Source organism: Balaenoptera physalus, assembly GCF_965194825.1.
Source record: "Balaenoptera physalus genome assembly, contig: HAP1_SCAFFOLD_1307, whole genome shotgun sequence".
Classification (NCBI taxonomy): domain Eukaryota; kingdom Metazoa; phylum Chordata; class Mammalia; order Artiodactyla; family Balaenopteridae; genus Balaenoptera; species Balaenoptera physalus.
The window spans coordinates 160,442-176,646 of NW_028125489.1; the positions used below are offsets into that span (position 1 = coordinate 160,442).

Consider the following 16,205-nt stretch of genomic DNA (forward strand, 5'->3'; position numbering starts at 1 on the left):
GGTCCCCAAATCCTTGCAGTGAGGCCCATCAGTTAACGAGTTGTCCAAGTGATGCTTCCAATTAGATCTTAACAGACAGCCAAGGACCATCACGCGTTTGAGGGAAGCCCCCAACAAGTAAGAGATCAAAACAGGAAGAAGGAATGGGACTTCCCTGGTGGCGCAGTGGTTAAGAATCCGCCTGCCAATGCAGGGGACACGGGTTCGAGCCCTGGCCCAGAAAGATCCCACATACCACAGAGCAACTGAGCCCATGCGCCACAACTACTGAGCCTGCGCTCTAGAGCCCATGAGCCGCAACTACTGAAGCCCGCACGCCCTAGAGCCTGTGCTCCGCAACAAGAGAAGCCACTGCAATGAGAAGCCCACGCACCCAGCAAAGAGTAGGCCCAGCTCACCGCAACCAGAGAAAGCCCACGTGCAGAAACCAAGACCCAATGCAGCCAAAAAATAAATAAATAAAATAAAATATAAGGACGCTTTAAAAAAAAACAAAACAAAACGGGAAGAAGGAATTGATGGGAGTGATAAAAACTCAGGAGCAAATGAAAACTTGAAATTGCATCAGTGAAAAAAAGAATGACAGGATATAAGAGAACTCTATAAATTGAAAATAAGGTAGACAAAACAATATATTCAATAGAAGGATTAGAGCACAGTCAAGGAAATCTCCAGGAAGCAGGACAAAAAGACAAAATGCAAAGCAGGAGGGGAAAAAAGTTAGCGATCTGGTAAGTCTAAGACTTCCAACATCTGAATAATAGGAACCTGGAAGAAAAAAACAGAATATCAAAGAAACACACAAAAAAGGTCTATACCAAACCAAATTATGAAATTTCAAAATCCCAGGGAGAGGGAAGGTACTAAAAGGTTCCCGAGAAGGAAGGGATGGGGGAAAATGACTAAAATCGGTAATGTACAATGTACCATACAATGTCAACAGGTTTAAGAGCAACAGTGTAAATGAGAAGATGAGAGGGAAATGTCTTTAGAACGGCAAAAATTAGTTTCAACTGAGAATTCTATACTTTATCAAATAGAAGGAGTTTCAGAGAGGCTAGATCTCTCTAAACTTTCTGCCCATGTGCCCTTTTCCCAGGAAAATGTGCTCCAGTAAAACAAGGAAGTATAACAAGACAAGAGGGAAACAGAATCTAGGACATAGGGGATCCAACATAAGAGAGCAGAGTTATGTGAGATCCCAGATGACTTCACACAGATATCCCAGGAAAAGAGGCATAGAGCAGGCCTAGGGGAACACTAGTCTATATGGGAGTAGGAAGACAAAAGATTGGGGCAAAGTGTCTCCAAGAAAAAAATGGAACAGATGTGGCTTAGTAGACGGAAAATAGTTTTCATAGGCATGTGACAAATGTTAAAACATTTGGGGAAAAAAATAACTGTTAGAAAACAGGCAAGTGAATATAGTCAGGAAATTAATTCCACAGAAAAAATGAAGAATGTGAAAGCAGGGAGACCGGGCAGGGAGCTACTTACTGCATTTGGCTGTGTGAGATCACGTTGGCTAGGAAAAGGGGGATTGGGTTATCCTAGAGAAGTGCAGAAGTGCTCCAATTTCATTAATATTTAAGAAAAAGAATGAAGGGTGTACAAGGAGGAGGCACAGTCAGAGAACTATATGGCTCAGCAATGCACAATATTTGCAGAGTCGTAGTAATGTAAACATTGATTCTGATTTAATAAAAACTGATACATGTTGAGGGAACACAGGGAGGGAAATAACGTCATGGTGGAGCGAAGAAGCTCAGCTTTCACCTGCTATGACAAGAAGTCAATGGACAGTGCTAAAAATTAACTTACCTGTTATACTTTTATTACTTTGGTTAAAAAATAAGATCAAAAAAATAAGGCAAAAGAATTTAAGGCAGATCTTTATACTACAACCGTATTAGTGAAATTTAACGTAAATGTCAGAACCCTTAAAAAATGGGCACTACTAAGTCAAAGACTTTCCTGAATCCATTTGATAATTAGGAAAATAGAGATTTAGAAAATCTACAAAAAAGAGGTCCATGCTAACAGTATTGGATCCATCATATTTTTAGGAATCATGGCAGACATATTTTTAATTCAAACTATTAATTTCTTAACTTTTCAACTGTTTACTTACATGGTTGAAATGGTTGCTCCTCCTCTTTTCCCGCACTAAGAATAAAAAAAATTAACTGATGAATTCTGATACAAATGCCATAGAAAAATAAAAGTAGTCACTAATTATCTGATGGATTACCAATAACACAATGAGATAGAATTCCATTCTATTTTTTAAAATAATTTCCAACAAAATATATAATTTAAATCACCCAGCAAGATGAGTCCTATAAATAAAATCTAAAAACTTAGTTTCACTTTTTTGACCTAATAGATATTCTGTATTAGGCACAAATGAAAGACTCCCCATTTACAAAAGAAAAGGACAAAGCAAATCAGGCCAGGTGAGAAACTTAGCTAATAAAAAAATGTACCTGCTGCATAGCTGAACTACTAGCCAGGAGTATTTTCTAAGTCTTCATTTACACACAGCTTACTTTAATTACCACAATCTACAGATGACGACTCTACGAACCAGTTTCTGGCCAGGCACTCGTCTCCGAACGCACCAGGATCTCTGGAAGCATCCTGAACCACTTAATGGTAACCTACTCAAATACCTTACTGAAAAAATACACAACTGGAAAGTAACCTATGTTAAACGTAAATTTTAAAATGAGTGTGCTGACCTAAATGAACATATCTACAGCACACAAAACGGTTTTGCTCCAACAAAGGCCAGAAGAATAAAAGCCTGAAGAGGGTCTTAGGCCACACTCTTGCTCACATTGCCTCCTTTAACTCCAGACAGGCATCACAGGCACGGATTCCTTAAGGCTGAAGAGAGAGACAGGCATGGGACAGCTTTTCTTTTACTGTCTCCAGAGCCCCTCTACATGTGAGCAGCTCATGGCTCTGGAAGAAACTGAGAAATAGAGCAATCCTAACCAGAAAGGAGTGGCTCAAGTACACACACTAGAAAAATGCAAGTTAGAAACCCCAGGAGCTTCCAGGTTGGTGAGCATGTAGTACCCTTGCAGAGGGCATCAAAGCTCTGTGCCCTGTCCCCATGCCTGGCCCTATGCATCTCTTCCATCTGGCTGTTCCTGAGTTATATCCTTTTATAAAAACCAGTGATCTAACGGAAAAAAACAAAAAGCAAAACAACAACAACAAAAAACCAAACCTCCGTTTTTTATTGTGCTGCATCACTTTAAATATTATGGAATGTTCACTTCTTGTATTCCTGCTCTCGTAATCAACTGAAAAACTTGGTCACGTATGGCTTTTTAGCAAATAAACTAGGATTTAACATAACATTCAGGAAGACAAGCAGGCAAGCAGGAGTGCAAAAAATTCTACGGTTCTGATTCTCATCTTAAAACAAGGAGGACACAGGAAATGTATATGAGTTTCACATGCTGAGGATAATCTTCTGGAAAACCCCATATGGCATGTTGCTCTTATTACCCTGGCACAGCACTACATTAGGATGAGAAAGTTTTGAATAGCTTAAAAGTTCTGAGTAGCATAAATCTGGATGTGAGATAGGCTCGTCTGGTTGAACACTGTGTAAAACAGGGCCAAAATCACAAGGCTCAATTCCCACATATAACAACTGATTTTTCTGATTTGATCAAATGAAAACCTAACTGTGACCTAAACCCTATCATTTGTCTTTAACATATGTGCTCTTCGGAGCAAGGGGAAAAGGACAAAGTAGCATGGAGAAATAGACCACATCTAAATCATGTGGCCAGTTGACTATGTTGATAAAGAGGTGGCAAAATGTATAAACAGATAGTCTAAGTGTTCTCCTCCCTAAAACACTGACAACTAAAGGAAACTGTATCATCAACATATTAAAATAAGACAAGTGAATACATAAAAAAGTGAAACATTTAAACCACTGTAAGAGTTTTTCTAAATACCTCCTATAATACACAAAACAAAAACAGTTTTCACTCTTTTTCTCAGGGAAAAAAAAGCATTGCCTTACCATCTGTTTGAGATTTGCTCGGAAAAATGGTGCTTGCCCTTGGGTGGTCAGAAGGGTTTGGTTCCAAAGCTAAGTCTGTATAGGAAGAAGAGAAAAAGGTGTGGTGATTTAGTTGAGTAGAAAAATACATGATTTTAAAGATAGCTACACATTGATTGAAACCAGTTATTAATAGTCTTGAGAAGAGCTTTTAGTAATGACAAAAAGGCAATTTTAGTAAAGGCACAATATAAAAATTCTATTGGGAAACAGCAAAATTGTAGAAACTCTCCATACATGTGGACTAAAACCATGGCTATGTCTTAGACTTCTTTAACTTGCACCTAAATAATCTATGCCATTTTTAGATGAATCATATATGTGACTCCCCTCCTATTTATCAATTAAAAATTCAGTCACCCTCTTTTAAAGCTGATATTACTAGCACATTCCAGGAACAGTCTCAAGAAGCAAGTTATGCTGTGGCCAACTACTGTCAGATACCAGCTCAATATATCAAATATGCCAAAACGAAGTGAGTTGCTTTTGGCAAATGTTCTTCAGACAATCAAATGGCTAATTCTAACTCCATTCAACAAATGAACTCATTTCATTGGCTGTGGTTTATCTGGGGGCTATTCATCATGGCAGATTTAAGAGGACTACATAAAAGTTCAATGTTCTAATCTAGAGGAACACTTCCATGAGAGTGATTTTTAACTTTGCCCTCTATTTCCAAAGCTAAACTCACTTCTTCATTCCACGCTGCATGATTAATTTGGGGCTTCAATAAGAGTACTTTCTGGAGCAGATCATAGGGCTACTAGAAAAAAATTTTGGCCATACCTACACGAAAAGGTGGGTCTGCCTGTAGCCCACCTTGCACCAAGGTGGGATAGCGTCTTCTATTTAGGCAGAAATACAAAACAAGCACAAGCTACCACACAGGATAGTACGGTTGTTGTTTCAAACAAACAAACAAACATAAAAGCCCTATGACACTTCCTCAGCAAAGTCCATCTCAAACCATTTAACCAATCTTTTAAGAAACTGGACCAAGATTCAGATAAAGAGTAATGGTTAAGGCAATTATTTCCCAAACCACATAATAACTGATCTGTTTTTGAAAGATGGCTTTGATGGTCAAAGTGAAATACAAATATATCCCTGCCTCTTAGAGAATCCAAAGAATACACACATTGATATATTAAAAACTAATTAGTCTAGTAGTGAATTCTGTCTAACCCAGCATTTCACAAATGTATCTACCTAGAATCCCCTTTTCCCACCCAGAAAGAATGTGGCACGAACAGTAATTTTGGACTTCCCGTTTTAACAGGAATCTGAGCCATCCATTTTAATGTCATTGCCAGCACTAGTAATTTACAGAGCTAAACCAACTGCTTTGTTCTTCATGAAAATTCCTTCACTGAATTTGAAGTTTATCAAGCTGCTTTTGGAGAAAATATTCTATTCAACATTTTTATGTAAAAGACCCATACAATTATTTTAAAGTTTTTTTCTCCTACATATTTGAAAAATTAAGACAATGGGAAAATAAATTATTTCAGCTGTACACAAAATGGCAGGCAGAGACTTTCACAGCTGCCTCTAACCTATAGCTTCCGAAAGAATTCATGACTACTTACCTATACCAAAAAGAAAGTAAATAGACTACATTTGAATCTAAAAAATAAGCAGAAATGTTTGCAAAGTAGCTGTCTTATTTATCAGTGTCTATGGCATGGTAAAACTTAACAATTTTCAATGGAAGTCCAGGAAAATTAAGTGCCAGAATCAAAGAGAAGCAAGCTTTAACACACACACACACACACACACACACACACACACAGCCGCCAAACCAAGATGTGCTACTACAGATCTAAATACAAAAGTCAAGAAGGCTGGGATAAAAGAAATGACAACATGCAAAAAAAAAAAAAGTAAACTTAGCCCAAGTGACCAGAAAAAAGCTGGCACTCTCCCTACTCTATCCTAGGGGGTTCAAAGGTAGGCACAGGACCCAGGAACGGCCAATCAATCACAGCTGTCCTGGGGCTTGCCAAGAAAAGAGAAAGGCAGAACTGTACTCTAGGATCCTTAGCTAGTCTTGAGCTGCTGGACACTCCCCTTGCTATCATGAGGGGAAAGGCTTTTCAGGAGACATCAACAGAGGAGAGCAGAACTGAGGAGATCATTTAACTCCTGGGTCAAGTAGTGCTTAACTCTGTGATGTTCTTTTAACTTGCAACTGAAGGAGACCTGGTTAATCAGCAGTACTGATGATCACACTAAAGGTGGGGAAAGGTAAAAGTCACTTGCTCATTCCTTTAACAAATATCATGAACAAAAATCTGCATGAGACAAAACGATGCTCTGTTTAAAAGTTACACACAACCATTCACAATCATTAACACACAATGATTCACAACCGTTACTTTTAGTTGCTTTTCTTATACGTTAAAAAAAGCTCTAATTAGTGTACAATTTATGTCTTCTTGTTACTAAGAAGCGCTCTCCACCCCACTGTTGCATATTTATTGTTTAATGAATACACACTGGCCCATCAAGTGTTATTCCTATACTGGACTTAGCCAATCCCCTATTGCTGGGGATTGGTGCTTACAAAGTTCTATTCTTAAAATATTATGAGGAAAATCTTCATGTACATAGTTTTTTAAAATAATGGTTTTATCTCCTTAGCAAAGATCTTCGGAAGTGGAATGACTAAGCCAAAAGGTTAGATCACTTTCACGGCTCCATGTACAATGCTAAATTGCTTCCTAAAGAAGGTGGGGGGCACATTAGGGTATAATGCTACCAATCATGACATTTTGAGTTCCTACCCTTGCTTTGGATACTTGAAAAAAAAAAAAAAATTCCTACTGATATGAATGAGGAACCTCACTGTAGATCTAATTTGTATTTCTTCTGATTACACAGTTTGACCATTTTCCCACAGTTATCAGTGTTATTTCCACTTTGGTGAGTTGGCCTATCATTTGAATGTACTGTAAACACCAGGGCCCTACTGCTGTCAGTTTGCATGAGGTTTTCAGAAAATATTAATCTTTTGTTTATAGCCTATATAACTTGCACTTTTTGCTAATGAAAAATACCACATCACTATCTTATAGAATGGACATGTGAGCCATTAGACAGTAAACTCATACATACACACAATATTTCTGCACTTCCCATGAACTATCTTCCCAAGAGCCTAAGGAGACTATGATAAAACCTACCACACTCTTCACTATCACAAAGGTAAGACTGCCAACTATTAAGCAAAGCTTTACCACCCACCATCCCTCTCATCCCTCTCCCCACCACATGCACACACAGTAATTTAGAGACTTCAGGGAATTACTGTGCATTCAGGAAATTACATGGATTCTTCCGAAAGTTATTTCTTTAGAAACCTCTAAGAATGTTTTACCCAGGAGAAATATTCTTGAGCTCATGATTAGGGGTTATGATTAAAACTGTATTTTAAGACCCATCATTTTTGTATTATCAATTTAAATTGCAACTTATTTGACAGCATGATAGGTCGATGTAGAAAAAGTATGATTAAAAAAAAATTAAACTCGGTCTTCATGTAAACATTCCTCAGAGGAAACCTGTAAAACACCACCGACACTGAGTACTGTTTTTCCTCCAATCTAAGATTCTACCAGTTGTTAAGATCCATCTCAATTGCAGTTGTTAAAAGTGTGAAAACATAGGCAACTTAGAACAAATGAAATGCATTACTGAAGGCTAAAAGTGTTAAAACTATGCTATCAAACTGTCGATAAATGATTTGTCCTTGTTAAAATATTAGAGGGAGAGGGAAGTGACCAAGAAAGCATCTGACAGAAGCAGCATATTTCAGAAAGCGATTAATATCGACATATTGATTTCAATATATTCCAAATAAACAGGAGATGTCAGCAGTTTCTGGGCCAACTGCTGAGCACCAGTTTACTTAACGGTAACCACTGCATTTACTGAATTGCCCTAGCATCCCTATACTGTGCAGTGTATTAGTTTTATGGCTCATAATACAAACATTACAATCTTTACAATTACCATGTAAACTGATGATTTCATCTCTTTGCGTCCACACTTTCCACCGCAGTCAGGGAGTTCCTGCCAGCCAGCCCTGAGCTGGGCTGCCTCACCAGCGGGTACACAGCAGGCTCCTGCACCTGCCAGGCTACTGCTCACCCAAGCCTTGATCCTGCTTTCCTAGCTTCTGACAATCCTGGCTTCCAAACTTCCCAGCTCTGGTTTCCAACTGCTTCTGTACCTGCCTCTACCCTGGTTCTCAGTTTTGCCTTATTTTAATCCTCAATCAGTGTTACAGTGATCATGACTGAGAGGTGACACATAGGTAAGTACACCTGGCTTTATATATTTCTAAAGAGCACTTTACTCAGTTTCTTGGACTTTTAAGAACCTTTCTGGGTTGCAAGTTACCTTCATTTCATTTCACATTACGCAGTGTTACTGTTTTAACTCTTAAGTTTTATTACTTTAATACACTAAAACAACAACAACAAAAAAGGCTGAGAAAAAAGGTAGTATTCCAAAGAAGCTCACATAATGTCAACAATAAATTCTGTTCCTATATGCCATGCATTTGGAATTTACAGTCCTACTCTCTATCAATACTCATTTTTAAAACCTTGGACAACTCAATTTATACCTAAGAGAAGAATTCCTACACTACCTAACTCAGAACATGGTGAGAATCAAATGAAATGCAAGAGCAATCTATATACTACAGCCTATTTTAGACCCTTATTAATATCGCTTTTTTGTTCAAGCCACTGTTGGCTCTCACCTGAGCTACCGCACCAGCCTCCTAACTGGTCTCCCTCTCTGCTTCCTTCCACCCTTACAGTCTATTCTCACACAGTAGCTGGTCTGATCTCCCTCCGCCCTCTCTACCCCCCTTCCCTTTTTCTAAGAATTAACATCATTCCCCTGCATATAATCCTTCAATGGTTTCCCATTACAATTAGACTAAAATTCATATTTTTTGGTCAAGGCCCACTAGGCATACAAGGTCTTAATCCCCCATATTCCTCCTGGCATTCATTCACTCAGCTGCAGCCACCCATCTTTCTGTCCTTGGCACGCATCAAGCATATTCCCTTCTTAGGAACTGCACAGAAGCCTCTTCTCCCACAGCCTCACACGGCTCTCTTAGGACTGCTCATGGGTCGCTTAAGGAGAGAAGCTGTCTTTAACCACCCCTTGTAAAACTGTCCTCCTCCCCAGCCCATTACCTTCATTTTCTTTCTTAGTGTTCTCACTACCTGATGTTATTCTTGTGTCGTCAGCCCCCAGGCACCTCTAGAAAGTAAGGACCTGAGTTAGGATACGGGTTTTGTCTTGTCTAACCACTGTTTGTCCTGCCTCTGGAATGGTGCCTAATAATCATGTTTCAGTGTACCCAAAACCAGTTAAGGTTTTCCCAATTTTCCCACATCATCTAAGATTTCTTCTAATGCTGTCTTTTGATGTGTCTGTCACCTAGGACCAGAGTTAATTTCAGATCTCTTAGAGTAGTAGTTTAGTTACTCAGAATCAAAGACACAAGACAGGTTACCAAGAACCACGAAAACCTAAAAGAGGAAATCTAATGTTCAGTGAAAAATCAATGGTAACTTTAATTTGGAAAAAGAACATTTAATGTTAAAATACCTTTACTACAAAATGACTCACCCTATGAATTTAATTAAGTCGTAAGACAAAGTGTACAATCAGAATGCTATAGGGAAGTATCAATACAATGCATCAGTTTTTATCTGTGTCCCCTGACTAAAGCATTATAATGGGATTATAAAAGATGCTCAACCATAAAGGCTGGGTAAATGAATTATGCTCCAAGGTTATTCGATGGCCCAGTAAACAGTTGGTAAAAGGCAGGCTGTAGAGCTATGCGCAGCTGCATGGAAATACATCACCCTGGAGCACTCTCTAGGTGTCAGCACGGTTACAGGAGCTTCATGTTGTTACTTTTCTTTATAACAAAAAGTTACAAAGTGGCACATAAAGAACAATCCCATCTTTGTAAAATAAACACAATGTTATGTTTATATGCATACAAAAGGTTCAGGAAGAATCAACACCAAAATATTAATAAAAATTCTGGATATTCTGTGTGTGAGTGAAGGACTTTTCTGTGTTTTCTCAATCTTTCACATCAAATGTTCATTAATACTGTCACCAAAAAAAGGAAAGATCTGTTGCTCAGAGGTTTTTCCACATCATATTGCCAATTCCTTCCCTACCCACTCTTCAGGGGGATGGGAGGTAGGGGTCACTTGAGAGAGCACCTTTCACCAGAAAATTAGCAAAGCTCCTAAGGTCAGAACATAAAGGCTGTATGAAAAGTTGATGAATAAAAATAAAATCAGATAATAGGACCGTAGCATCTTCTTTTCTATTATGACACTACCATCAGTTATATTAGATATACTGTTAAAGACAAAGTAGTAAAAAATTCTTTTGAGTCTATCTGAAATCTATACTACGTTCTTAGGAGTTACTTTTTTGAGATGGCTTGAAGAAATCATGTTCTTCTCCAATGTTTCTGAAGAACAAGACAGAGCATCATTTATGTACGATTTTCTCTAAGTAACCAAATAATTCTTCACTGTAGAAAAGCCAAAATGTTTTATATCTGAGTAGGTATTTCTCAGTTTCCAGGGAAACTGATACAAAATTGTCTGAAATAAAGACATGAAGAGCAAACTTCCAATGTGCCTGTACTTTATATTTGGTGTTCTGACCTTGTTTCTATGGAAACTTAATTAATAGGCAAATGCTGAAATTGAGGTTTCTCTTATCACTTTATCGAATGCCCCCCCAAAAAAGACAAATTGAAATGAAATTTTAACAATCATGTTAAACATAAAAAGGTAAATTCTGTACTCATGAACTCTATTTTTCCAGTTCCTGATTTAGCACTCCTTCCTTATCATACATAGTCGTATGCTAAATGCTTAGTACCTTACCTGCCCGCTTACCAGCTTCCCCTAATGTCCCTCTGTCCAGGGCATTCTCGGCTTCAATTGGATTTCACCAGAACAAACTCTTTAAATTATATCAACGTGTTTACCTGACTGATAAATTTAGGCTATTTCATGACTTCTACTTTTATTCATATCCATTGCAATGTATGTACAGACAGAGAATGGAGAGGTAAATGTTGCTTCTGAGTTGTGTACAATAAACTGGAATGGCAATAATCAAAACTGGAGTATGCTGAGATAGGCCTAACTTATGGATAAATTATAATAAAATATAAGGTGCACTCTAAACAGTTTCTTAAGCATCCCAAGAACTGAATTTGGCATATCTACCACCTCCCAAGTCTGTCTCTTTTGTTCAGTAGCTGTGTTACACAGTCATTTCAGATCTCTAAGTCTTGGCTTCTTCATCGGCAACAGAGGGAGAATATATACGGGCCTTATTTGTAGATGGAAGGGCCGAGTGAAATACACAAGAAAATGCATTGTAAATCTTAAAAGAATTCTATAAAGGTCCAATTTTCGTCTCTCATCCTACACTAGCCAACTACTAACTGTTTTTAAAAATCATTTAGAGGCTTACCTTATAGCAACAAGCAGAGCAGTTTTCACAAGTACTTACATGCTTTGTGTTTAAAGCTACAATTAATTCACATAATTTGTTCATTCTTTCACAATATCTAACGATTCTGAAAAGGGAGTACTTTCCACTTACAAAGCCACGTCCATCATAAGGGTGAATCCACAGGCTTCATTATTCTAACTTTTAAAGAAATTAAATAAACCCAACTAAAATTTAAATAGAAGAGCTGTAAGACATTTCGTCTATGAAATAATGAAATAATCTCTGGCATTTAAATGAAACAAATGGGCCAGTGGGGCTTTAACATCTTTATGATACAATGTTTTATACTTCAAAGAACAGTCTTTATTAAAGTGCCACTATGCTACCCAGAATTTTTTTTTTTTTTAACCTAGAGCCATCCCTTTCCAAAATTCTAGAGGCAAAAATCAAACATTTCCTCTCTTCTCTCTCTCCTCTCCTCCCCGACAACACCCACCCCCAGCCACTTAGTCTACAGAACTTTTACCTGAACATTCCTAAAGTTAAATAGTATTCTACTGGGGGGGGGGGGGGGGGGCGGAGGAGGAGGGAGCCATGGAGACATTTTTCTGCAGGATGGATGTGGTATGTTAACTCCCAAACCTTTATATTACAAATTACAATCTGAATTTGTTTTTTCTCCTTTGAAACTTCTGTCCAGCAGTCTCAGGAACCACCTCACCCCTCCCTTAGAACAGGCAACGTGCAAAAGAAGTCGGTTAAGGCTGTGCAACTGAAGACATACTTGTGTCAAAGTGGGAATTTAAAAGTAATCAGAACTCCATGGGGTCTCCTTTGGTAAAGAAAAAAAACCCAACAACTATTCTCTGCAGCCGTGGCAGTAACGTTTCACACCGTTCACAGTTATTTTAAGCCCCTCTCCCACCATTTTCTTTCCTATCGTGTTCAAATTATAGTTAGAAGGGATAAAGTAGCTTCTATCAGGGCGACTGAAAACATTAAAATCCAAAGAATTTTAGTTAAGAACACCACACTGACTCTGTCCATCTCTATTTTGAATTTAAATGACAAATCCTCTAATGTTTGTCTTAATTGTCTCGAGTATCAACTACCTTAAGGAATAGAAATCTGTCATCAGGCCCTTACCTAGTTCCTTCGCTTAGGTACCATCTGGATAGGGAGACGGGATGGATACGCCGAAGTTAGAGTATTTAAGTTTGCATTAAGAAAAGAGAGACTACACCAGAAAGTCTCTGCTAAGTCCCACGAGATGTTAAATAGAACCACGAACAGGAAGGGCCGCGGATTGGAGGGTCTCAGGCCGGGCTGGGAAATGGGAACGGGGGAAAGAATTGGGCATTCGGGTAGGGAAGAGGGAAGGAGACTGGCCGGACGCGACTGGTAAAGAATAAGGGGTGGGGACGCCAAGCAGAGCCAGCCTTCGTCCCCGGTGCCCAGCCCTGGGAGAGCCAACTCCGGGCAAGAAGGAGCCCTAGGCGGCGTCTCCCTCCCGGGGGACCCTGGGGGCGGCGGAGGCCAGAGGTAAGCCCGAGAGCAGACGGCGCCGACCCCGCGAGGGGCGAGGCGCGCCCGCCGCTTCTTACCTTCGGGCATCTCCTGGTCGCTGATGTGCTGCAGGTGGTGGCCTTCGCCACCTGCGAAATCCAACTCGGCGGGTTCCACGGTAGCCGCCGCCGGAGCTACTGCCACCGCATTCCCGGCCGCCGCCTTGTAGACCTCAGACTCGCAGTCCGGCTCCGCTGACCCCCTGCGCCGGCCCGACTTGGGGCTGGCATTGGGGGACAGGCAACAACACAGCGAGTTCCCCATGGGGCGCCTTCACTCCTCGCCGCCGCCGCCTCCGCTCGTCCCCCGACTCTGCCGAGCACAGAAGCCGCCCCCTCCCCCAACAATGGCGCGGCGGGCACTGGCAGCCCCGGGCTATGCCGGGGCTGTGCCGCACATGCAGACGCGACTTCGCCCGCCGCTCTCCTGTCCGCCCAGCCGCCGGGGCCCCGGGCAGGGGTACGGCCCCGGCCGCACCCCTGCCCAGCCGCTGGGCCCCGGGCAGGGGTCCGGCCCCGGCCGCACCCCCGCCGCTGCCTCCCCGGAACCAACTAGTCTGTGAGGGCGGTGACCAGACCCGCTTATTTAAAAGGGCTGGGAACCAGACAAGCGCTGAGACGCGCAGCCACTGAGGGAGAGAGCGCAGCCGGAGCTCCTCCTCCTTCCGCTGCCGCCTCCCGACTGAAAGTAGCTAGCCCGGCCGGCCCTTGCCTACCGGAATGTGTCCTTCGGTTACCTGGTTACGACGGACCAATCACGACCAGAGTTCCCTCCACGCGCCCTCCTCAGAGCGCAGGCATGTGACTCACAATGCCCCGCCCCCGCCCGCGGCTGCCCCGCCCCCCGAGCGGCGCGCCCCAGACTCTGGTTTCCATTCATCTCTCGCGCTCCGAGCTTTCCGGTCCTGCGGGAAGCGCCGCGGGAGTTTGTTAATCGAAGCCGTCCTGAGTCAGTGGGCTCTGTAGAAAGCCCCTGTTCGTAAAATGCCAGTTCAGTTAGCAACTCGCTTTCACCGGGTCCACAGTTGACTCATTTGATGTATTGCTCAACGAACTTAGTTTCACCCCAATTTTTGACCGTTTTTTATAACTGAATGCTCCTCCTGTCTTGCCTTCCAAAGAGTGTTAGTTTCCGCCTACAGTTTAACCATAGCAACCCCCGGGGCCCTGGTCCTACTCTCAATAAAGAGCTGTGGCTGTGTCTTGAATGAGACTCGAGGACACGTCACCCCTCCACTTCCTCATCAGCAAATTAGGGACCAAACTCCCCCCTCCCACCTCTGAGGCGCTGGGATTCAGCAACTCGCTTTTCTCGCCTGTTGCTCTCTTCCACGGCAGGAGTTTCCAGGTTTCCCTACTTTAGCCAACAACAACGCATAAAGCACGATTTTCTCATACAAACTTGAGAGTCACAAAGTGAAGTACCACGGTCTTGATTTGATGAAGATGATAACGATAGTTAACATTTGGCAAACACTATGCGCCCGCCCCCGTTCCAAGTGAGGTACTCATTTAACCCTCGGGAACAAAATCCTCAGAAACCTTCATTTTACAGATTTTACAGACGCTAAGTCACGTTCCCAAGGTCACATGATTGCTCAGGGGTGTGGCCAGGATTTGATCCCTGATTGTGTGGATCCCCAAAGGCACCTTATTGTGATCATCAGAAAATAAAGGTCGAAGTCAAATTTGGTTGGAAGTGGCATAGTGTATCAGGATTTTCTTTTTTTAAGGAGGAACAATTTTTTGATGTGGATTTTAAAATACTTTCCCTTCATTCAACATTGATTAGTCCCTCCTACATGCCAGGCACCCGTGTGTGAAAAATAGTCCTGCCCTCAGTGACCTCAGGCACGGTGAGAAAACAAAGGCTTAGAAAGCCCAACAGTCTGAGGTCACACTGCTGCAAAGTACTTAAACCTGAAATTCAAACCTAGATCTATTAACCCCAAGTAGATGCTGGGGTAAAGAGCTTGGTTTTCTTCCCAGAAACATGAGAGCCATTGAATGTTGTGAAGTTAAGGAGTCACTATCAGGTGGTTTGTAGTGAGGTCACGCTTGAGAATAAGTAGGACTGATGGAAGCAACAAAACCCATTAAGAGACTTTATATTCATCTAAGAGAGGAGTGAGGGCTCAAACTAAAGGCAGTGGCAGAGATTGGAGTGGAGGGAAAGGATCTGAGGTCATCTGGGAGGTAGAATAGAAGTGCTCAGTGACTAGATATGGAGCGGGAAGGGGAAAAGAGAAGCAAAAATGGCTGCTAGGGTTCTGGCTTAGGGAACTATGTAGAGTGTGGTTACTTTTTCTTAGATAGTGCAGGAAAAGGAAGAGGTTTGGGAAGGAAGATCATTTTGGGTTCTGTTAAGCGGAACATGGAAATGGAGCTCTCTGGTTGAAAGTAAGCCTCTGCAGGCTAAGTCCATTTTGTGATATCCCAACTTATGTTTTCAAAAATAACACATTAGATTAACCAAGATGGCGGAGTAGAAGGACGTGCTCTCACTCCCTCTTGCGAGAGCACCAGAATCACAACTTGCTGCTGGACAATCATTGACAGGAAGACCTTGGACTTCACCAAGGAGGATACCCCACGTCCAAGGACAGAGGAGAAGCCACAGTGAGACGGTAGGAGGGGTGCAATCAGAGTAAAATCAAATCCCATAACTGCTGGGTGGGTGACTCACAGGCTGGTGAACACTTATACCACAGAAGTCCACCCACTGGAGTGAAGGTTCTGAGCCCCACGTCAGGCTTCCCAACCTGGGGGTCCGGCTACGGGAGGAGGAATTCCTAGAGAATCAGACTTTGAAGCCTAGTGGGAATTGATTGCAGGACTTTGACAGGACTGGGGGAAACAGAGACCCCACTCTTGGAGGGCACATACAAAGTAATGTGTGCATCGGGACCCAGGGGAAGGAGCAGTGACCCTGGGGGAGACTGAACCAGACCTACCTGCTGGTGTTGGGGGGTCTCCTGCAGAGGCGAGTGGTGGCTCTGTTTCACCGTGGGGATAAG

General features: G+C 41.7%; 1 protein-coding gene across 1 annotated transcript in view; it reads right to left on the reverse strand.

Annotated features, from left to right (window-relative positions):
- LOC309653852 (cyclin-Y-like protein 1) overlaps positions 1-16,205 on the reverse strand; it is a gene marked incomplete at its 5' end in the record, with an annotated part of 56,126 nt that overhangs the window by 20,381 nt on the left and 19,540 nt on the right. The window contains 2 exons of the mRNA XM_082478643.1: positions 2,132-2,166; positions 4,052-4,126. Of these exons, the coding sequence (XP_082334769.1) occupies positions 2,132-2,166; positions 4,052-4,126 (110 nt within the window). The remainder of the gene's footprint in view (positions 1-2,131; positions 2,167-4,051; positions 4,127-16,205) is intronic.